Below are 24200 nucleotides of genomic sequence, written 5' to 3' on the forward strand. Positions count from 1 at the left end.
GGTGACAGGATGAACTGAGATGTGTAGTAGAATAATATAAATAATAATAATAATAATAATAATAATAATAACAACAATAATACCTCAGAACAATTATTCTTGAAAATTGAGGGTGCAATTGTCTTTGTGTTTAGATGTTGTAGGCTATAGCCTAGTATTTGTATCTGCCATGTGTGTTTTGCTGTGTGTAGTTTATTGTGCATCTTTAGGCTATTTATTGTCTTTAATGCCACAACCGAAGTTTATTCCGGGAAAAAGTTATTCTATTCTATTCACCTTGAGCTAGCAATAACAGCCTAATTTACACGTTCACTATGCATTATAATGCAACATATTGTTATTTTGGTTACACCTTACACATGGCTTATAAAGGGGTTTTAGTTTATAGATAATTCTGTAATAAGCAGATATAATAACACAAAGTTTATGTGATTGTTATTTTGGTTGTTGTCAAATATTGACATTACTGTTATTATGCTAGTATATTCCATCTATTATATATTTTGCTATGGATACAGCGCAGGGCGGACAGCAGTTGATCTTTCTCATGACACTCAGGTGAGTTGAGGCAGAGAAGAGGAGGCGAAGCGAGAGGTTTCACTCTCGCCAAAATATGTCCAAAATATTGGCTTAATTTGGACCTAAGCTTGTCTCCTGCCTTCCCGCCTTTGGCACAACGACTCCCATTGTTAGGGCGGATACATGAGCATCTCGTCACAGATCTCTGGTTGAGGTTGGGAAAAGAAAAGCGTTAAAAGTGCGCATGCGAGTTTATGCCTGCCTGCTATACGGCTAACAACAACACACAAGTCAGGAAGATATGATGGCAGACTCCGGACCCAAGGAAGTAGCGGTGATCGGGAACACCGACCTCACCTCGGCAGAACTAGATAACAACATTAAAAACACGGTATAGCTTCAAACATATTCGTATTGTCAAAAAGCGAGGCATTTGGATGTACGAAGCTGTTATGGAGCCTGTTGAATGAGTTGGGTTTTCTAGGCCTGATCAATCCACGGAGTTTCGCAGTGAGCTCCACTGAGCCAGCAGCAGCTGTAGGTAGCGGCATGTGCAGGAAATGACCGCTAAAAGTTCAACAACTCATTGTAATGTTCACGTCGACACAAAGTAAAGTTAGCTAGATCGTTCTTATTAAAATGGTTGGCTTGACCATTTTACCAGGAACTAGCTAGCTTGCTAGCCAACAACTTTTTTATGATACAAAGTTGCACATTTGACAGGAGGGGCCAGCGGTTTAAAGGGACTTTGCTTACGTTACAGTACCAGGACCAGCTTGACCAATTATTGATGCCCATAATTGCAAACATACATCAAATTATACTGCATTATGTTATTGTTACCATGTTATGATGTGCATTGTCCTCTTCTAGATGGTTGAGATTGAAAAAGGGACTAGTCTTCTAAGAAAGATGGAGATCAGTGTTGCAGAGGCAGAGAAAAGGACTGGGAAGAATACAGTCAACATGCAGGAGATATACACTGTTTACCTAATTGAAACACGGTAATTATGCCTCATCAGCTTCTAATCATCTGTGTGAATGCTCTCAAACTATTTTTGATAGCCTACATACATCTTCCAGACCAGTACTACCATTTTGTGACACTGCCATGAACAGCTACTTCCACAATCACTCCTACACCTCCTTGTCTGCTCATAATTCCACACTCATTCATTACAGGTGGTCTGGCCATGATGATGATTCAAACATCTGACTCTTTTAGAAAAGTGACTTGGGCACACTCCATTCATTGAGAAGATGTGTTCTAAAAGTGTTGTTTGTTCAAGAATTGCACATCACACCAGCTTTATTTCTTACTTTTATCTAGCTAGCTATACTATTCACTGGTTTCATTTCATGCAATCACACACAATAAACGTGCACACACACAAATCATGTAAGGACACAAGCTATACATACTGTACACGCACACTGGGCCTTTGTTTACCAGTGGGCCATTGAAAAGGGAGTGTATTGTAACCAGGCTCTCAGTGCAGTTAGACTGGAGAATGCCACCCAGCTACTTCTTTCTTTCTCTGCTCTCCTCTCCTTTTCTCCCTAGTCTTTGCTGCTGGATCCACATATACTTCTAAAGTTGAAGTCTCCCCTTCCCCTTTCTCTCTCTCTCTTTCTTCTCTGTCAGTAGTTTCTCTCTCTCCTCTGGTTTTATATCATAGTGTTGGCATCAAAAATTCATAGAATGTTGGATAATACTGTATTTGGTACTTTGAAAGATGGCTTATATACTGTAACGTATCAAATGTTTAGGTGGTACTCTTATTCAAGTCCAGTTGTATGACTTAAGTCCTTCCCTCTCTTCTGACAGGCCGGTTGATGCTGTGACAGAAGGTATAACCCCAGACTCCTTATGGCGGAGATACAGCGAGTTTGAGCTTCTCAGAAACTACCTGTTGGTCACCTATCCCTTTGTCGTTGTTGCCCCGTTACCTGAGAAGAGGGTACGTGAGAACAAGGAGGATGCCTTGGATGAAATTAGTGCAGTGTAGTTTAGGAAGTTATATTTGTAGCATGATGTACTTACTACAGTACCTGTAATGCTCTGTACAACATCCAGTTTTATGTTGATGAAGACATTCCTGAAGCTAACATAATGGTGTTCCATCTCCTTATCAATATAGTAGTAATTCTTTATCGGTTTCTCACAGGCAGAGATTGTGTGGCATAAGCTGTCGGCGGACAACATGGACCCAGACTTTGTGGAGAGGAGGAGGGTTGGACTGGAAAACTTCCTGCTCCGAGTCGCCTCCCACCCAGTTCTCTGCAATGACAAGATCTTCTACATCTTCCTCACTGAGGTCAGTTACAGATGTAGTATCTTAATTTGACCAGTATTGTCGCAGCAAAATAATCCTGCAACAGCAGTATTTGAACAATTCTTCCATTCACACTTTTCCGCTGATGTAATGTTGCTTGATCGGTGGTCATGCTATTAGCTGGCCAAAATTAGGCTGCATGAAAAGTGCATTACTGTTAATATAACTGTGTTAGTGCAGGTTTTCAGTGAATTTATGTAAATCCTGAGGCGCAGGAAAATTCTCAGCAACTACAGTGATCAAATGATGATCCTACATTTGTAGCCAAGCTACTATAGACACACACCTTAACAGAGTGAATCTAGCCTGATCCCAGATCTGTTTGTGCTGTTTTGCCTACTCCATTGTCATGTGTGACAATGACCAAAGGAACACCTTTGACCTATTGAGTTGACAGTGTGCCCCCATGCATCAGGCTCTCCTATCTCTGATGATCTTTGTCAAAGTCACATGGCATCCTCTCTCTGTCCAGCAGGAAAAAGATTGGAAGGAAATGGTGTACGAGACAGGATTTCAAGCAAAGGTACTCCTTCAGCACTTCATGGTTGCATTGTCCTGTCAACCTTTTTGGATAATACCTTACCTGGTGACCTCATGTGACTTTGCAAACCATAGCTGTGCAATAAAGTATATTGTAAAGGTTGATATATATATATATATATATATATATATATCAACCTTTACAATATACTTTATTGCACAGCTATGGTTTGCAAAGTCACATGAGGTCACCCGGTATTATATTATATTATATTATATTTATTTATAAAAAATAAATCTGATACAGCATGTTTTAGGTCTCAATGGTACAGTGTTGTCTAAAATTATTCAGGTCCTCAATAGCAACTTCTGAACAAACAAACATAGGAATCCATTTGTTGATATCTAATTTATCTGTCCGTTTTTTACAGGCTGATTCCAGGTTGAAAGCTATGAATGCAGCATTCCGGGTGAAGAATCCAGATGGGTAGGTCATAGAAATGATCCATCCCAAATGACACCCTAAAGGGTCAACTGTATATTAGGGCTGTCACAATACCAGTATCGCAAAAATGAAGACACAAAGCAGACCATACTCTTTGGTCCTTTAAAAACCTGCTGTATGTAAAATATTGTGTGCTATAGTGTCACGTTCGTCAGGGAGAGACCAAGGCGCAGCGTTGAATGCGAACATTATATTTATTTAACGATCACACGATCAAAATAACAGACGAAAACGTGATGTCTCTGGTTACATAAACAAACCAAATAAGAACAAGAAACCACCAACACAAAGTGAAAGACAGACAGTTAAATATGGCTCCCAATCAGAGACAACCAGCTGACACTCGTTGCCTCTGATTGGGAGTCACTCAGGCCAACATAGAAATACCAACATAGAATTACACACCCTGGCTCAACATAACAGTGTCCCCAGAGCCAGGGCGTGACAGTACCCCCCCCCCTAAAGGCGCAGACTCCGACCGCGCCAACTAAATACCACAGGGGAGGGACCGGGTGGGCACTCCGCCTTGGCGGCGGATCCGGGTCCGGGCCTGATCCCCACTCCCTCTCCAACCCCCCAAAGTACCCCTGGTCCGGTCTGGCCCCGCTGGCCGGAGCTGGACTGCACACAGATGGAGCGGATTGCTCTAGCTCCGGCGTAACGCATCTGACCGGTGCCGCACCAGTGCCGGACCGACGACGCACACCACTGGCTTGGTGTGGGGAACAGGCACGGGCCGTGCTGGACTGACGACGCACACCACTGGCTTGGTGTGGGGAGCAGGAGCGGACCGGACCGGGCTGACGAAACGCACCACTGACTTGGTGCGGGGAGCAGGCCGGGCCGAGCTGGCGACACGCACCGTAGACTTGGTGCGGGGAGCAGGAACGGGCCGAGCCGGGCTGACGAAACGCACCACAGACTTGGTGCGGGGAGCAGGAATGGGCCGGACTGGGCTGGCGACGCGCACCACAGACTTGGTGCGGAGAGCAGGAACGGGCCGGACAGGGCTGACGAAACGCACCACTGACTTGGTGCGGGGAGCAGGAATGGGCCGGGCCGAGCTGGCGATGCGCACCGTAGACTTGGTGCGAGTGGCAGGAACAGGCCGGACCGTACTGGGAACACACACCACTGGCCCTACGTGGGGATCAGGAACAGGCCGGACCGGACTGGCAACACACGCCAGTACCTCTCGCCGTGCCTCTACATCTTCCACCCCCTCTTCGACCAGTGGCCCCCGTAACCTGGCGGCCTCCTCTGCCAATCCGCTGGGCCGCTCTGCCGCGGTCTCCTGCTGGCCCGTCGTCCACGGCGTTAGCCCCCCCCTAAAAATGTTCTGGGGGTCTCTCCTCCCCGTGGGCCAGGCCTCTATCGTTCTCGCCCAACTCTCGCTCTTCTGTCTCCAACTCCCGCTATTCAGCTCCTCAATGGGCTTGACCCAGTCGAAGCTCTTCCTCAACTGTTCCCAAGTCCACCCTCTCTGCTCCTCACTAGGCTTGACCCAGTCGAGGTTGCCACGGAGATCTGCTAGCGATGGCTCCTGGACACGCTGCTTGGTCTGGTTTTGGTGGTTTCTTCTGTCTCCGTTCGTCAGGGAGAGACCAAGGCGCAGCGTTGAATGCGAACATTATATTTATTTAACGATCACACGATCAAAATAACAGACGAAAACGTGATGTCTCTGGTTACATAAACAAACCAAATAAGAACAAGAAACCACCAACACAAAGTGAAAGACAGACAGTTAAATATGGCTCCCAATCAGAGACAACCAGCTGACACTCGTTGCCTCTGATTGGGAGTCACTCAGGCCAACATAGAAATACCAACATAGAATTACACACCCTGGCTCAACATAACAGTTTCCCCAGCGCCAGGGCGTGACATATAGCTTGGAAAATAAATACATGTGACTCTGGATGACACCATAATGATGTTTGTGTCCATTTTACATTTACATTTTAGCAGACGCTCTTATCCAGAGCGACTTACAGGAGCAATTAGGGTTAAGTGCCTTGCTTAATGGCACATCGACAGATTTTTCACCTAGTCGGCTCCGGGATTAGAACCAGCAACCTTTCAGTTACTGGCACAATGCTCTTACCCACTAAGCTACCTGCCGCCCAACATTAGGGCTGTTTTCCTGAAGTTAAATCTGCTTTGTGTTTTGTTTCCTTTCCACAATACTAATGAGTATCGCAATATTGGTATCGTCCCGGCCCTAGTGTATATAGTGCTCTGAACTCTGGTCAAAAGTAGTACACTTTATAGGGAGAATAGGGTGCCATTTGGGATGCATCCATTGTTTTCTTGTCACAGTTTTATTTTGTGTGGAGCCAGCAATGCACTTCCATCTCCATGTTGTAACATGAATAATGTGGACTCTGTCTCTACTATCCATCCCATTCCCCTTTATTTGATGTACTTACATACTGGGTTCTGGGACTGTGTGGTAAGTACAGTAGGATCAGGTCAATGTCAATTCCAATATTGACTCTTGTCTTGTTTATCTGCCTTGCTGGGAAGAAAGTGTTGATTTAAGTAGTGATTGGGTGAATTCTTGTTCTTCTCTGGCTCTGGCGTCTGCAGACGGTTTACAGAGTTGAAACACTACAGTGACGAGCTACAGACTGTGCTCTCCCATCTGCTGAGAGTACGGGCGGTAAGTACAGGCAGCTGTCGGCATATTCACACATCTTACTGACTAGACTGACAACCGGACCTGGGTTCAAATACTATTTGATATCTTTCAAATACTTTGAGTGTCTAGCCTGCCTGGAATGCCAGATGGGCGAGGTTTGGAGTTTTGGAACTATTCAATTGTTCCATTGAGCCAGGGAAGCTAAATCGAGCAAAGACAAAGTATTTTAAATGATTTCAAATAGTATTTGAACCCAGGTCTGTTTACTATACTCCCATTCTGCCAGCTGTAACATACATTTTACTGACTAGACTAGACATACAGCTAGCGCTAACACAGATGAGCTGGCCTGGAAGTTGACATACATTAGAAGGATAAAACGCACAAGTGGTCTGTCTGATAAAAGTGGATTTGCTGCTGTAACACACAACTTAATGACTAGACTGGGACTAGACCTACAGCCAGCCGGTTGTAACACATAAGATGGCCACAATTAGACTGACTACACCAGCACACTGCACGCTGTAACATACAACTAAGGCTTGCGTCCTAAATGCCACCCTATTCCCTTCAGTGTGGAAATTCACATACATTCCGCAGATAAAACATATAGCTGGTCTATCTGAGAAAAGTGGATTTACACTTGATTTGAGAAAACAGTAACGCATAGCTGCTTTACCATAACTGAACAAGGGGGCTATGATGCATTCAACTTATGGTAGCTAGGTTCAACAACCACATATCACAGTCATAGTACACTACCGTTCAAAAGTTTGGGGTCACTTAGAAATGTCCTTGTTTTCCATGAAAACATACATGAAATGAGTTTGAATAGGAAATGTAGCAAAATGCATAGGAAATGTAGTCATTGACAAGGTTAGAAATAATGATTTTTAATATAAATAATAATTGTGTCCTTCAAACTTTGCTTTCGTCAAAGAATCCTCCTTTGCGGTAATTACAGCCTTGCAGACCTTTGGCATTCTAGTTGTCAATTTGTTGAGGTAATCTGAAGAGATTTCACCCCATGCTTCCTGAAGCACCTCCCACAAGTTGGATTGGCATTTCTTACGTACCATACGGTCAAGCTGCTCCCACAACAGCTCAATAGGGTTGAGATCCGGTGACCGTGCTGGCCACTCCATTATAGACAGAATACCAGCTGACTGCTTCTTCCCTAAATAGTTCTTGCATAGTTTGGAGCTTTACTTTGGGTCATTGTCCTGTTGTAGGAGGAAATTGGCTCCAATCAAGTGCCGTCCACAGGATATGGCATGGCGTTGCAAAATGGAGTGATAGCCTTCCTTCTTCAAGATCCCTTTTACCCTGTACAAATCTCCCACTTTACCACCACCAAAGCACCCCCAGACCATCACATTGCCTCCAGCATGCTTGACAGATGGCATCAAGCACTCCTCCAGCATCTTTTCATTTGGTCTGCGTCTCACAAATGTTCTTCTTTGTGATCTGAACACCTCAAACTTTGATTTGTCTGTCCATAACACTTTTTTCCAATCTTCCTCTGTCCAGTGTCTGTGTTCTTTTGCCCATCTTAATCTTTTATTTTTATTGGCCAGTCTGAGATATGGCTTTTTCTTTACAACTCTGCCTAGAAGGTCAGCATCCCGGAGTCGCCTCTTCACTGTTGACATTGAGACTGGTGTTTTGCGGGTACTATTTAATGAAGCTGCCAGTTGAGGACCTGTGAGGCGTCTGTTTCTCAAACTAGACACTCTAAAGTATTTGTCCTCTTGCTCAGTTGTGCACCGGGTCCTCACACTCCTCTTTCTATTCTGGTTAGAGCCAGTTTGCGCTGTTCTGTGAAGGGAGTAGTACACAGCGTTGTACGAGATCTTCAGTTTCTTGGCAATTTCTCGCATGGAATAGCCTTCATTTCTCAGAACAAGAATAGACTGACGAGTGTCAGAAGAAAGTTATTTGTTTCTGGCCATTTTGATCCTGTAATCGAACCCGCAATTGCTGATGCTCCAGATACTGAACTAGTATCAAGAAGGCCAGATTTATTGCTTCTTTAATCAGCACAACAGTTTTCAGCTGTGATAACATAATTGCAAAAGGGTTTTCTAATGATCAATTTGCCTTTTTAAAAGGATAAACTTGGATTAGAAAAAAGACAACGTGCCATTGGAACACAGGACTGATGGTTGCTGATAATGAGCCTCTGTACGCCTATGTAGATATTCCATTAAAAATCAGCCATTTCCAGCTCCAATAGCCATTTACAACATTAACAATGTCTACACTGTATTTCTGATCTGATTTTAATGGACAAAGAAATTGCTTTTCTTTCGAAAACAAGGACATTTCTAAGTGACCCAAACTTTTGAACGGTAGTGTAAGTAGAACATTCCTCAATAAAGCAGCTGTCTGCAACACTGTACCTCACTATTGTCTCTGTGTTTCATAACACCATATGTAACATAACATGGAAGCAGCGGTATCAAAAAACTATGCAAAATTTGACCTAGAACTTGACCTTCTTCATCCACTCAGAGGGTAGCAGATCGACTGTATGGGGTGTACAAAGTGCATGGAAACTATGGACGAGTCTTCAGGTAAGAGTAGTGTGTTTGGACAAAAGTGTGACGTGTGTATAAAGCTGTTGCATTATGTACTTATTTAATGACTAAATAAGTGTTTTTTTTTTTTGTGAAATATGTGCTCTGTGCTTGTGTTGGACAGTGAGTGGAGTGCCATAGAGAAAGAGATGGGAGATGGACTACAAAGTGCTGGCCATCACATGGATGCGTAAGTGTTTGTTTTCAATAACCACGTTTCCATCCACAGTCATATCGGCAAAAAAAACAACAACATGACAGCTGTGATGGAAACAGGAAGTTTCAGTGTAATTTTATAAATGCCTACAGATCATTTGTTCGTTCGACATGGTGAGTTCTTTTTGTATCCAGAAAATTAAATATGCGGAAAATGTCAGTGGAAATGCCTTTATGTGCAAATATTGATATAATAACCATCATATCGAAGTAAATCTGGAGTCACGCGTTGTGTGGTCCTCCCATAAAATTGACGGTAGAGTTGAAAATGCGATGGAAACCCGTTGAACTTTAGATTTTTATTCAGTACATGAAAATGTAAGTGAAAAAGTACATTTTGTGTGCACTACGTCATCACACACTGATTTTATCCGGAACAAGTCCATTTGGTGGACGCATTCCACTGGTGGGAAAATGCACATATAGTCTTTATTATTGAGTTGTAACCACACAATAATCTCCCATATTAATCCATAACAATTTTATTGGATTACAACAGGATTGTATGTAAAATAATAAATAAAATTAAAGGCACTATATAGTGACTAGGGTGGCATTTCAGACGCATCCAACCTCTCTTGTTACCTTCTGAGACCTCATACAGGCTCACTAAAGGAGCTGATATGCACAACCCCACTTCCCCCCAGCAACGCTGTACATATTACATGGTTCCTAGTTAAGCTATACAACACATTTGCCGTGTTTGATTTGAAAGCAGTTCAAATTTGAAGCACAGAGTCTGCTGTAGCAGGTAGCTGACCATGAGGACTGGGGAGATTTGTGTTGTGAAGGTTCTGGGTTCAAACTAAGAACTGTCTGGCACATAGCCAGAGACTTTTACTTTCAACTTGGGTGCTGTGTATAGTTCTCTTGAGTGGTCTCAACCCTGACCTTGGAGTAGCAACATACACACACCATGGAGTGATAACATGATTAGCCCCTACCCCGTTACTGATGGTTACCAGATTGCAGGGCTCAATTCTAGAGGTCAGGGGTCACAGAGCTTGGACAGCTGAGGTTTATCAAGGAAAGACAGCATTTTTTTCTGTCAACGGTTGAGTCCCAAATGGCTCCCTATTTATTGAGAGAGAGAGAGGTTTCGCTATCCCTTGACAGATGGAATGAAGCAAATGTATCCTTAACGCAGAAAGGTTCTTAATAAATAATGTTTGTTAAAGTATTTGGTCAAAAAAATTATTATAGTTCAACTTTAAGTCACTGACTGGAATAGATATATTTTGGGTGTCTCCTTGCCTCATGGTATTTATGGTTTCCTGTCCATCTGTAGAGGGTGTGATGGATTAAAGGAAGTGTATTCATACTCCCGTCTCTTGTCTGCAGGTATGATACCTCTGTGCTTTAGTCTTACTTCAGTGAGCATATGTAGTTTCCCCATCCCTCTGTTAAATATGTGTTTGTTGTAAAGCAAGTGTATTCATATGGACTCCCCTCTTGTCTACAGGTATGCTGCCTCTGTAGATGATATTCTGGAGGAGGAGGAGCACTATGCTGATCAGCTGAAGGAGTACCTGTTCTATACTGATGCACTTAGGTATTTACTACAGTATGCCCACTGTACACTGGGACTGCTGCTGTAGGCCAAGTACATATCACTATATAAACCAGGGGTGTCAAACATATGGCCCGTGATCGGTCCAATCTGGCCCGCGGGTGGTTTGAGTTAAAACATTAAAAATATATATTGTTTTGGGGGTGGGGGACAAACTCAAGATACTTTATAATGATTAAAATCAAAATGTGTAGAAATGATAATGGACCTACATTCATGCAGTTTCTTGACTGTCCATCTTGCTAATAAGCACCGTCATGAAAGCTAGACAGTCGGGGAGCGTCAAATTCAAAAAATGACGGACAGAGGACTATTTTTTTGCTAATTTTGACGGCGAGGCAGTACATCCAATTTTTATGCGGCCCTCCAGACCTCATTGAAGATGGAATGCGGCCCCCGTGGCAAAATAGGTTTGACACCCCTGAAGATCATCATGCCAAATCACTAGTCAGTGTGCCCTGGATTGTATGTGTTATGTAGGTAGCTTCACATCCTCACGTTACCTTGCCGAAGACGTGTGTGGACCTCTGTTGACTTTTGCCAATGGCAGACTAAATTCCAATGGCAGTCATACTGTACTCATTGAGCCCCCTCATTGAATCTATAGAACAGCCCTCTGACCCTGTTTGTATGGTGCATAATGATCATACATAGTACAGTAGCAACCATAATAAGCAGCTAGGCATCAGTACATCCAGTAGCAACCATGATGATCAGCAAAGGCCTCTGTTTCTGCAGGGCAGTATGCAGGAAGCATGAGTTGACACAATTTGAGCTGGAGATGGTGGCACTGGACCTAGCCTCTAAGAAACAGCAGAAGGAGGAGCTGGTCACTGGGGTGAGTTGTGTTATATATACAATTGAAGTCGGAAGTTTACATACACATTTTACATTTTTAGTCTTCTTTTTTTTTCATACTGGCCCCCCGTGGGAATCGAACCCACAACCCTGGCGTTGCAAGCGCCATGCTCTATCAACTGCGCTACACCTTAGCCAAATGCATTAAAACTCAGTTTTTCACAATTCCTGACATTTAATCCTAGTAAAACTTCCCTGTCTTAGGTCAGTTAGGATCACCACTTTATTTTAAGAATGTGAAATGTCAGAATAATAGTAGAGAGAATGATTGATTTATTTCAGTTTTTATTTATTTCATCACATTCCCAGTGGGTCAGAAGTTTACATACACTAATTTAGCATTTGGTAGCATTGCCTTTAAATTGTTTAACTTGGGTCAAACATTTTGGGTAGCCTTCCACAAGCTTCCCACAATAAGTTGGGTGAATTTTGGCCTATTCCTCCTGACAGAGCTGGTGTAACTGAGTCAGGTTTGTAGGCATCCTTGCTCGCACACACATTTCCAGTTCTGCCCACAAAGGGGCTTTGTGATGGCCACTCCAATACCTTGACTTTGTTGTCCTTAAGCCATTTTGCCACAAATTTGGAAGTATGCTTGGGGTCATTGTCCATTTGGAAGACCCATTTGCGACCAAGCTTTAACTTCCTGTCTGATGTCTTGAGATGTTGCTTCAATATATCCATATACTTTTCCTTCCTCATGATGCCATCTATTTTGTGAAGTGCACCAGTCCCTCCTGCAGCAAAGCACCCCCACAGCATGATGCTGCCACCCCGTGCTTCAAGGTTGGGATGGTGTTCTTCGGCTTGCAAGTTCCTGCTTTTTCCTCCAAACATAACGATGGTCATTATGGCCAAACAGTTCTATTTTTGTTTCATCAGACCGGAGGACATTTCTCCAAAAACTACAATCTTTGTCCCCATGTGGAGTTGCAAACCGTAGTCTGGCTTTTTTATGGCGGTTTTGGAGCAGTGGCTTCTTCCTTGCTGAGCGGCCTTTCAGGTTATGTCGATATAGGACTCGTTTTACTGTGGATATATATATATATATATATATATATATATATATATATATATATATATATATATATATATATATATATATATATATACATACATACAGTGAGGGGAAAAAAGTATTTGATCCCCTGCTGATTTTGTACGTTTGCCCACTGACAAAGAAATGATCAGTCTATAATTTTTATGGTAGGTTTATTTGAACAGTGAGAGACTGAATAACAACAACAAAATCCAGAAAAACGCATGTCAAAAATGTTATAAATTGATTTGCATTTTAATGAGGGAAATAAGTATTTGACCCCCTCTCAATCAGAAAGATTTCTGGCTCCCAGGTGTCTTTTATATAGGTAACGAGCTGAGATTAGGAGCACACTCTTAAAGGGAGTGCTCCTAATCTCAGCTTGTTACCTGTATAAAAGACACCTGTCTATAGAAGCAATCAATCAATCAGATTCCAAACTCTCCACCATGGCCAAGACCAAAGAGCTCTCAGAGGATGTCAGGGACAAGATTGTAGACCTACACAAGGCTGGAATGGGCTACAAGACCATCGCCGAGCAGCTTGGTGAGAAGGTGACAACAGTTGGTGCAATTATTCACAAATGGAAGAAACACAAAATAACTGTCAATCTCCCTCGGCCTTGGGCTCCATGCAAGATCTCACCTCGTGGAGTTGCAATGATCATGAGAACAGTGAGGAATCAGCCCAGAACTACACGGGAGGATCTTGTCAATGATCTCAAGGCAGCTGGGACCATAGTCACCAAGAAAACAATTGGTAACACACTACGCTGTGAAGGACTGAAATCCTGCAGCGCCCGCAAGGTCCCCCTGCTCAAGAAAGCGCATATACATGCCCGTCTGAAGTTTGCCAATGAACATCTGAATGATTCAGAGGAGAACTGGGTGAAAGTGTTGTGGTCAGATGAGACCAAAATGGAGCTCTTTGGCATCAACTCAACTCGCCGTGTTTGGAGGAGGAGGAATGCTGCCTATGACCCCAAGAACACCATCCCCACCGTCAAACATGGAGGTGGAAACATAATGCTTTGGGGGTGTTTTTCTGCTAAGGGGACAGCACAACTTCACTGCATCAAAGAGACGATGGACGGGGCCGTGTACCGTCAAATCTTGGGTGAGAACCTCCTTCCCTCAGCCAGGGCATTGAAAATGGGTCGTGGATGGGTATTCCAGCATGACAATGACCCAAAACACACGGCCAAGGCAACAAAGGAGTGGCTCAAGAAGAAGCACATTAAGGTCCTGGAGTGGCCTAGCCAGTCTCCAGACCTTAATTCCATAGAAAATCTGTGGAGGGAGCTGAAGGTTCGAGTTGCCAAACGTCAGCCTCAACCTTAATGACTTGGAGAAGATCTGCAAAGAGGAGTGGAACAAAATCCCTCCTGAGATGTGTTCAAACCTGGTGGCCAACTACAAGAAACGTCTGACCTCTGTGATTGCCAACAAGGGTTTTGCCACCAAGTACTAAGTCATGTTTTGCAGAGGGGTCAAATACAGTGGGGAAAAAAAGTATTTAGTCAGCCACCAATTGTGCAAGTTCTCCCACTTAAAAATATGAGAGAGGCCTGTAATTTTCATCATAGGTACACGTCAACTATGACAGACAAATTGAGATTGTTTTTCTCCAGAAAATCACATTGTAGGATTTTTAATGAATTTATTTGCAAATTATGGTGGAAAATAAGTATTTGGTCACCTACAAACAAGCAAGATTTCTGGCTCTCACAGACCTGTAACTTCTTCTTTAAGAGGCTCCTCTGTCCTCCACTCGTTACCTGTATTAATGGCACCTGTTTGAACTTGTTATCAGTATAAAAGACACCTGTCCACAACCTCAAACAGTCACACTCCAAACTCCACTATGGCCAAGACCAAAGAGCTGTCAAAGGACACCAGAAACAAAATTGTAGACCTGCACCAGGCTGGGAAGACTGAATCTGCAATAGGTAAGCAGCTTGGTTTGAAGAAATCAACTGTGGGAGCAATTATTAGGAAATGGAAGACATACAAGACCACTGATAATCTCCCTCGATCTGGGGCTCCACGCAAGATCTCACCTCGTGGGGTCAAAATGATCACAAGAACGGTGAGCAAAAATCCCAGAACCACACGGGGGGACCTAGTGAATGACCTGCAGAGAGCTGGGACCAAAGTAACAAAGCCTACCATCAGTAACACACTACGCCGCCAGGAACTCAAATACTGCAGTGCCAGACGTGTCCCCCTGCTTAAGCCAGTACATGTCCAGGCCCGTCTGAAGTTTGCTAGAGTGCATTTGGATGATCCAGAAGAGGATTGGGAGAATGTCATATGGTCAGATGAAACCAAAATAGAACTTTTTGGTAAAAACTCAACTCGTTGTGTTTGGAGGACAAAGAATGCTGAGTTGCATCCAAAGAACACCATACCTACTGTGAAGCATGGGGGTGGAAACATCATGCTTTGGGGCTCTTTTTCTGCAAAGGGACCAGGACGACTGATCCGTGTAAAGGAAAGAATGAATGGGGCCATGTATCATGAGATTTTGAGTGAAAACCTCCTTCCATCAGCAAGGGCATTGAAGATGAAACGTGGCTGGGTCTTTCAGCATGACAATGATCCCAAACACACCGCCCGGGCAACGAAGGAGTGGCTTCGTAAGAAGCATTTCAAGGTCCTGGAGTGGCCTAGCCAGTCTCCAGATCTCAACCCCATAGAAAATCTTTGGAGGGAGTTGAAAGTCCATGTTGCCCAGCGACAGCCCCAAAACATCACTGCTCTAGAGGAGATCTGCATGGAGGAATGGGCCAAAATACCAGCAACAGTGTGTGAAAACCTTGTGAAGACTTACAGAAAACGTTTGACCTGTGTCATTGCCAACAAAGGGTATATAACAAAGTATTGAGAAACGTTTGTTATTGACCAAATACTTATTTTCCACCATAATTTGCAAATTAATTAATTAAAAATCCTACAATGTGATTTTCTGGATTTTTTTTTCTCATTTTGTCTGTCATAGTTGACGTGTACCTATGATGAAAATTACAGGCCTCTCTCATCTTTTTAAGTGGGAGAACTTGCACAATTGGTGGCTGACTAAATACTTTTTTCCCCCACTGTACTTATTTCCCTCATTAAAATGCAAATCAATATATAACATTTTTGACATGCGTTTTTCTGGATTTCTTTGTTGTTATTCTGTCTCTCACTGTTCAAATAAACCTACCATTAAAATTATAGACTGATAATTTCTTTGTCAGTGGGCAAACGTACAAAATCAGCAGGGGATCAAATACTTTTTTCCCCTCACTGTGTATATACAGTGGGGAGAACAAGTATTTGATAAACTGCCGATTTTGCTGGTTTTCCTAATTACAAAGCATGTAGAGGTCTGTAATTTTTATCATAGGTACACTTCAACTTTGAGAGACGGAATCTAAAACAAAAATCCAGAAAATCACATTGTATGATTTTTAAGTAATTAATTTGCATTTTATTGCATGACATAAGTATTTGATTACCTACCAACCAGTAAAAATTCCGGCTTTCACAGCCCTGTTAGTTTTTCTTTAAGAAGCCCTCCTGTTCTCCACTCATTACCTGTATTAACTGCACCTGTTTGAACTCGTTACCTGTATAAAAGACACCTGTCCACACAGTCAATCAAACAGACTCCAACCTCTCCACAATGGCCAAGACCAGAGAGCTGTGTAAGGACATCAGGGATAAAATTTTAGACCTGCACAAGGCTGGGATGGGCTACAGGACAATAGGCAAGCAGCTTGGTGAGAAGGCAACAACTGTTGGCGCAATTATTAGAACATGGAAGAAGTTCAAGATGACGGTCAATCACCCTCGGTCTGGGGCTCCATGCAAGATCTCACCTCGTGGGGCATCAATGATCATGAGGAAGGTGAGGGATCAGCCCAGAACTACACGGCAGGACCTGGTCAATGACCTGAAGAGAGCTGGGACCACAGTCTCAAAGAAAACCATTAGTAACACACTACGCCGTCATGGATTAAAATCCTGCAGCGCACGCAAGGTCCCCCCTGCTCAAGCCAGCGCATGTCCAGGCCCGTCTGAAGTTTGCCAATGACCATCTGGATGATCCAGAGGAGGAATGGGAGAAGGTCATGTGGTCTGATGAGACAAAAATAGAGCTTTTTGGTCTAAACTCCACTCGCCGTGTTTGGAGGAAGAAGAAGGATGAGTACAACCCCAAGAACACCATCCCAACCGTGAAGCATGGAGGTGGAAACATCATTCTTTGGGGATGCTTTTCTGCAAAGGGGACAGGACGACTGCACCGTATTGAGGGGAGGATGGATGGGGCCATGTATCGCGAGATCTTGGCCAACAACCTCCTTCCCTCAGTAAGAGCATTGAAATAGGTCGTGGCTGGGTCTTCCAGCATGACAACGACACGAAACACACAGCCAGGGCAACTAAGGAGTAAGAAGCATCTCAAGGTCCTGGAGTGGCCTAGCCAGTCTCCAGACCTGAACCCAATAGAAAATCTTTGGAGGGAGCTGAAAGTCCGTATTGCCCAGCGACAGCCCCGAAATCTGAAGGTCTGTATGGAGGAGTGGGCCAAAATCCCTGCTGCAGTGTGTGCAAACCTGGTCAAGACCTACAGAAAACGTATGATCTCTGTAATTGCAAACAAAGGTTTCTGTACCAAATATTAAGTTCTGCTTTTCTGCTGTATCAAATACTTATGTCATGCAAAAAAAATGCAAATTAATTACTTAAAAATCATACAATTTGATTTTCTGGATTTTTGTTTGGATTTGTCTGGATTTTTAGATTCTGTCTCTCACAGTTGAAGTGTACCTATGATAACAAGTACAGACCTCTACATGCTTTGTAAGTAGGAAAACCTGCAAGATCGGCAGTGTATCAAATACTTGTTCTCCCCACTGTATATAGCTGCGGAAAAAATTAAGAGACCACTGCAAAATTATCAGTTTCTCTGGTTTTATTATTTATAGGTATGTGTTTTGGTAAAAATAACATTTTTGTTTTATTCTATAAACTACTGACAACATTTCTCCCAAATTCCAAATAAAAATATTGTCATTTAGAGCATTTATTTGCAGAAAATGACAACTGGTCAAAATAACAAAAAATATGCAGTGTTGTCAGACCTCGAATAATGCAAAGAAAATATGTTCATTTTTAAACAACACAATACTAATGTTTTAACTAAGGAAGAGTTCAGAAATCAATATTTTGTGGAATAACCCTGATTTTCATTCACAGCATTCATGCGTCTTGGCATGCTCCACTAGTCTTTCACATTGATGTTGGGTGACTTTATGCCACTCCTGGCGCAAAACTTCAAGCAGCTCGGCTTTGTTTGATTGCTTGTGACCATCCATCTTCCTCTTGATCACATTCCAGAAGTTTTCAATGGGGTTCAGGTCTGGATATTGGGCTGGCCATGACAGGGTCTTGATCTGGTGGTCCTTCATCCACACCTTGATTGACCTGGCTGTGTGGCATGGCGCATTGTCCTGCTGGAAAAACCAATCCTCAGAGTTGGGGAACAATGTCAAAGCAAAAGGAAGCAAGTTTTCTTCCAGGACAACCCTGCCCGATTCCAGCCTTGCTGAAGCACCCCCAGATCATCACCGATCCTCCACCAAATTTCACAGTGGGTGCGAGACACTGTGGCTTGTAGGCCTCTCCGGGTCTCCGTCTAACCATTAGACGACCAGGTGTTGGGCAAAGCTGAAAATTGGACTCATCAGAGAAGATTACCTTACTCCCGTCCTCTACGGTCCAATCCATATGGTCTTTTGCAAACCTCAGCCTGGCTCTTCTTTGCTTCTCATTGATGAAGGGCTTTTTTCTAGCTTTGCACGACTTCAGCCATGCCCCTAGGAGCCTGTTTCAAACCGTCCTCGCGGTGCACTTCACCCCAGCTGCCGTTTGCCATTCTTTTTGTAGGTCACTTGATGTCATCCTACGGTTGTTGAGTGACATTCGAATGAGTTGGCGGTCATCCCGGTCAGTAGAGAGTCGTTTTTTCGCCCTCTGCCGGTCTGTAGCTTTGTTGTCCACAATGTCTGCTGCTTGATCTTGTTCTTATGAACCGCCGTCTTTGAAATTTTAAGGATGGAAGCAACCTGACGCTCACTGTATCCCTCTGCCAGTAAAGCCAGAATTGAACCCTCCTTTTCCTCACTCAACTTTCCTTTTCAACTCTTTTGGCATGGTCAATAATTATTATTAATATTACTTTTGAGGTACTATTAGCACTGTTTTTGCCATCCAGCTGGTCCTATTGCAAGAGGATAGTGATGACCACAGCAGTGGTTTTTATACTTTTCCTCGTTAAATAAGATTTGGTTCAGGTGATCGCCTAGTCAGTACCTAATTCAGTAGAATGAGGTGTGCCTGTGTTGGAATTCAACAGACACTGGAATGGAATGGCTGTCATACATGTAGAGATGCTGATTTATGAAAAATGTACAGTGGTATTTTTTACTTTGTAGAATAATAGTGAAGACATCAAAACTATGAAATAACACATATGAAATCATGTAGTAAACAAAAAAGTGCTAAACAAATCAAAATCTATTTTATATTTGAGAATCTTCAAATAGCCACCCTTTGCCTTGATGACAGCTTTGCACCCTCTTGGCATTCTCTCAACCAGCTTCACCTGGAATGCTTTTCCAACAGTCTTGAAGGAGTTCCCACATATGCTGAGCACTTGTTGGCTGCTTTTCCGGTCCGACTCATCCCAAACCATCTCAATTGGGTTGAGGTCGGGGGAATGTGGAGGCCAGGTCATCTGATGCAGCACTCCATCACTCTCCTTCTTGGTAAAATAGCCCTTACACAGCCTGGAAGTGTGTTGGGTCATTGTCCTGTTGAAAATCAAAAGATGGTCCCACTAAGCCCAAACCAGATGGGATGGCGTATCGCTGTAGAATGCTGTGGTAGCCATGCTGGTTAATTGTGCCTTGAATTCTAAATAAATCACAGACAGTGTCACCAGCAAAGCACCCCCACACCATAACACCTCCTCCTCCATGCTTTACGTGGGAAATACACATGCGAAGATCATCCGTTCACCCAAATCGCGTCTCACAAAGACACAGCGGTTGGAACCAAAAATCTAAAATTTGGACTCCAGACCAAATGACAAATTTCCACCGGTCTAATGTCCATTGCTCGTGTTTCTTGGCCCAAGCAGGTCTCTTCTTATTATTGGTGTCCTTTAGTAGTGGTTTCTTTGCAGCAATCGACCATGAAGGCCTGATTCACACAGTCCCCTCTGCACAGTTGATGTTGAGATGTGTCTGTTACTTGAACTCTGTGAAGCATTAATTTGGCTGCAATTTCTGAGGCTGGTAACTAATGAACTTATCCTCTGCAGCAGAGGTAACTCTGGGTCTTCTGTTCCTGTCGCGGTCCTCATGAGAGCCAGTATCATCATAGCGCTTGATGGTTTTTGCGACTGCACTTGAAGAAACTTTCAACACACACACACACGGTCAGAGGCCATCTCCACAGCTATGAAGAACCAGGCTTGCGTCCCAAATGGCACCCTATTCCCTGTAGGACTATATACACTGAGTATACCAATCTTTAGGAATGCCTTCCTGATATTGAGTTGCACCCCCCTCCAGGGGTGCCTGGCACCTACTACCATACCCTGTTCAAAGGCTTTTAAAGATGTTGTATTGCACATACACAATCCATTACTCAATTGTCTCAAGGCTTATAAATCCTTCTTTAACCTGTCTCCTCCCCTTCATCTACACTGATTTTGAAGTGAATTTAACAAGTGACATCCATAAGGGATCATAGCTTTCACCTGGATTCACCCTGTCAGTATATGTCATGGAAAGAGCAGGTGTTCTTAATGTTGTGTATACTCAGTAGGGCTGTCCCCGACAAAATAAAATCTTGGTCGACCGAAAGTAATCTGTTCTTTGACCAATCGATTGCTCAAAATGTTTTGCGGTGTATTTTTCCAAATATAGACACACCGAATGTGTTTTTAATAAAATCAACTCTGTGCATTGAGCTTGTCTGATGCTTTAAGCTTATGGTTTGATGCCTCGAGGGCGCCAGAGATCTAGATAACCAGAAGAAAAACCTTAACCTGACCCAACTATTCTCCTCCCGCGGGCTTTCGCAGATTCTGCCATTACTCTCCTGAAGTTGCCGGTAATGGGCTACATGAGTAGGCAACCTTTCTCATGTGGAATGCCAATTTATCTTAACATTTCTACCGATCTGCATGCCAGTTATGGTATTCCTATGCACATTTTCGTGGAACAGTTTCATTTAATTTATAATAACGTCTTCATATCTCAAAATCATTGTCATGTGGTTAATCAAAATTCTATCCAAATCTAAATGAAAATGATACAAGCCTAAAAAGTAACTTCAATGGCCAACTATGTAAAAATAGCCTATAAAGCCAACAAATAAAAACATTGCAGCCTGCAGGTAGAAAATATGCTGATTTTAAAAAATAAAAAAAATAAAAATTCCTATAAATCACATTGGCTACACATGGCCTGTCTGCAATTTCTAAAAACCTGTTTTCGCTTTGTCATTATGGGGTATTGTGTATAGATTGATGAGGAAAATGTTTAATGTAAGCAATTTTAGAATAAGGCTGTAACGTAACAAAATGTGGAAAAAGTCAAGGTGTGTGTGTCTGTGTCTGTGTGTGTGACTGCTCGACTAAAGCAATCTCGGTCGACCAACAGCCTAACGTCCAAACAATTGACTAGTGTGCCATTTGGGAATTAGACCCAGTTTCTAAAGAGACATATGGAGCTCACCAGAAAATAATGAGACAATAGATCGCATATACAGTAGCAAGCACAGAAATACATTTAATTTGATAAAAGAAAAGTTTCTGTGAAGCTTATCCAAACCTTAAAGAATGGCCAGATTGGAATGTTTCTTTCCCTCCCTGTGTTCAGACGGTGCGGACCTTCTCACTGAAGGGGATGACCAGTAAGCTGTTTGGCCAGGAGACTGCAGAGCAGAGGGAGGCTAAACTACAAGTGTTAGAACAGCAGATAGCGGAGGGAGAGGTGGTTGTCAAAGAGAAGAACACCGAGAGCGAGTGAGAAACCCTCATTCTCAATCTCCTCTTATCTCCTTTTCTCTCTGTCTCCATCTTTTTCACTTTCTCTCTCTCGCATTCTCTCTCATTTTCTCTCTCTGGCTCCTGTGATTGTCTAGCATGTTATAATTGAATCACTAAATTTGCTGCTCTAATCAGCTGCTTTGAACGGTTGACCAGCTGACCATTTTTGTTGTTTATTTCAATTATTTGAGAAGGTTCTAAAGCAAGTCTCTGTCTCCCCAGTGAGTTTGTGAAGACTGCCTGGGTAGACATTGAGCGCTTTAAGGACCAGAAGGACCGGGACCTGAAGGAGGCCTTAATCAGCTATGCAGTCATGCAGATCAGCATGTGCAAAAAGGTAGGTGACACCTCCCCACAGATACATTAAACATATTGAGTATTCTGCCCGGAAATGTTTCTATTTTGTGTTATTTTATCAATACCAAATATGTTGTAAAATACTGTTACTGTGCTGCATAATACATAATATAACTGCTTGTGTTTTTCTTTGTCACTCTGGTTCTCTCTCTCGCTCGTTCTCTCTCTCGTTCTCTCTCGTTCTCTCGTTCTTTCGTTCTCTCTTTCTCGTTCTCTCTTTCTCGTTCTCTCTTTCTCGTTCTCTTTCATTCTCTCTTTCTCTCTCTCGTGTTCTCACTCGTTCTCTCTCTCGCTCGTTCTCTCTCTCGCTCGTTCTCTCTCTCGCTCGTTCTCTCGCTCGCTTGTTCTCTCTCTCGCTCGCTCGTTCTCTCTCTTGCTCGCTCGTTCTCTCTCTCGCTCGCTCATTCTCTCCCTCGCTCGCTCATTCTCTCTCTCTCGCTGGTTCTCTCATTCTCTCTCTCTCGCTGGTTCTCTCATTCTCTCTCTCGCTCGCTCGTTCTCTCTCTCTCGCTCGTTCTCTCTCTCGCTCGTTCTCTCTCTCTCGCTCGTTCTCTCTCTCTCGTTCGTTCTCTCTCTCTCGTTCGTTCTCTCTCTCTCGTTCGTTCTCTCTCTCTCGTTCTCTCTCTCTCGTTCTCTCTCAGGGAATACAAGTGTGGACCAACGCAAAGGAGTGTTTCAACAAGATGTGATCTTCAAGGCCAAAGCAGACCCTCCAAACAAACTGCCAGAACAGGCTTGTTTTCAGGGGACTCCTCCTGGGGCTGCATCCCAAATGGAACTTTATTCTCTATATATTGCACCACTTTTGACCAGAGCCCTATGGGGTCTGTGCATTATATATAGGGAATAGGGTTCTTTTTGGGACGCATTCCTGGGCACAGACCCTATGATCCTAATCAGCTGAAGTAGCCATGGCTGCATACTGAGAGGTGTTTTGATCAGTTATGCACAAGAAGTAATAATCAGTGAATTCCTTGTCTATATCTTTATCATGTCTGATTGCTGGCTGCTTAGATTTGATCCACTTGCAATTGCAGTTATTTCTCACAGTGACTCTGACAAATGTATGTGTTTTTTTCGCACACATAAAATGTTGATGAGACTTTGATTTTGTAAGGAAAATCACTAAGCACTTACACTATGTTTATAGAGATGCCAAGATATGTGGACTGAAGCCAATATTCCAATGCTGCCTTTTACACAATGTTCAAAATAAGGTAATGAGATTTGTTCTATACGAAGAGTATTCTTGACTTTTTTGTTATTTTCATGCATACTTTACTGATTGTGCTTTTGTAAACATTTTACTCTTGAGTGGACAGTGTGGTTGGTATATTGAACTTTCTGTTTTCTCTACTCTCATTGTATTGTCCCAGTGTACTAAATAAGGGGTTCAACCTTTTCAGATGTTTTTTGTACATTTAAGAATGTTTTTCTATATTTAAAGACCTTACTGTACTTTGCCATTCAAGATGTAATCTGGCACTTGACCTTAAGTAACCACCATGATGAATGGCAGGCTTGTTATTTTTGAAGAGTGGGTGGGTCAGTGTTTTTGATAAATCTAGCCAAAGGAATAGGAAGGTCACAGGAAGACAGGATGTGATAATTGCCTTATGTTAGTGCTGTATGTGTACTGGGGATGCGGTCCAAATGGCTCCTAATTCCCTTTATAGTGCACTACTTTTGGGCCCTGGTCAAAAGTAGTGCACTAAATAGGAAAGGGTGCAATTTGAGACACAACCCCAGGCCTCTTGCATTTCAGTTCACTCTAAGGGCCAGGGGAGGAGGTGTAATGGTAATCATTAATTTGGGATGAGATCAGAGCACTGGCAGGAAATTGTACTGTTTATGCGGTTGTACGGTTGTAATCATTGTGCCAAAAATACACTAATAAATAGGAAATTCTAGGTTAAGTTATCAGTCCTTAAATCATGTTTTTATTCATATGACTCAAAATGAAGTTTGAGAATATGGGAGGCTCAT

The 24200-nt window shown here is 43.0% G+C and overlaps 1 protein-coding gene across 2 annotated transcripts; it reads left to right on the forward strand.

Annotated features, from left to right (window-relative positions):
- The first annotated feature begins 754 nt into the window (after nt 1-754).
- On the forward strand, nt 755-24130 carry LOC121554988 (sorting nexin-4). 2 transcript variants are annotated; one of them, XM_041868733.2, is made up of 14 exons: nt 755-910; nt 1393-1523; nt 2348-2480; nt 2688-2837; nt 3328-3378; nt 3767-3822; nt 6433-6505; nt 8999-9060; nt 9188-9253; nt 10742-10831; nt 11588-11687; nt 21688-21833; nt 22080-22194; nt 22856-24130. In XM_041868733.2, exons 1-14 carry the CDS (start codon nt 821-823, stop codon nt 22901-22903), a joined length of 1311 nt encoding a protein of 436 aa, XP_041724667.1. In that variant the 5' UTR covers nt 755-820; the 3' UTR covers nt 22904-24130. The 2 variants fall into 2 exon arrangements, with proteins under 2 accessions (XP_041724667.1, XP_041724668.1); XM_041868734.2 differs by having other exon boundaries at nt 756-910; nt 3331-3378.
- Nucleotides 24131-24200: the final 70 nt, after the last annotated feature.

This window comes from Coregonus clupeaformis, chromosome 40 (genome assembly GCF_020615455.1).
Source record: "Coregonus clupeaformis isolate EN_2021a chromosome 40, ASM2061545v1, whole genome shotgun sequence".
Taxonomy (NCBI): Eukaryota; Metazoa; Chordata; class Actinopteri; order Salmoniformes; family Salmonidae; genus Coregonus; species Coregonus clupeaformis.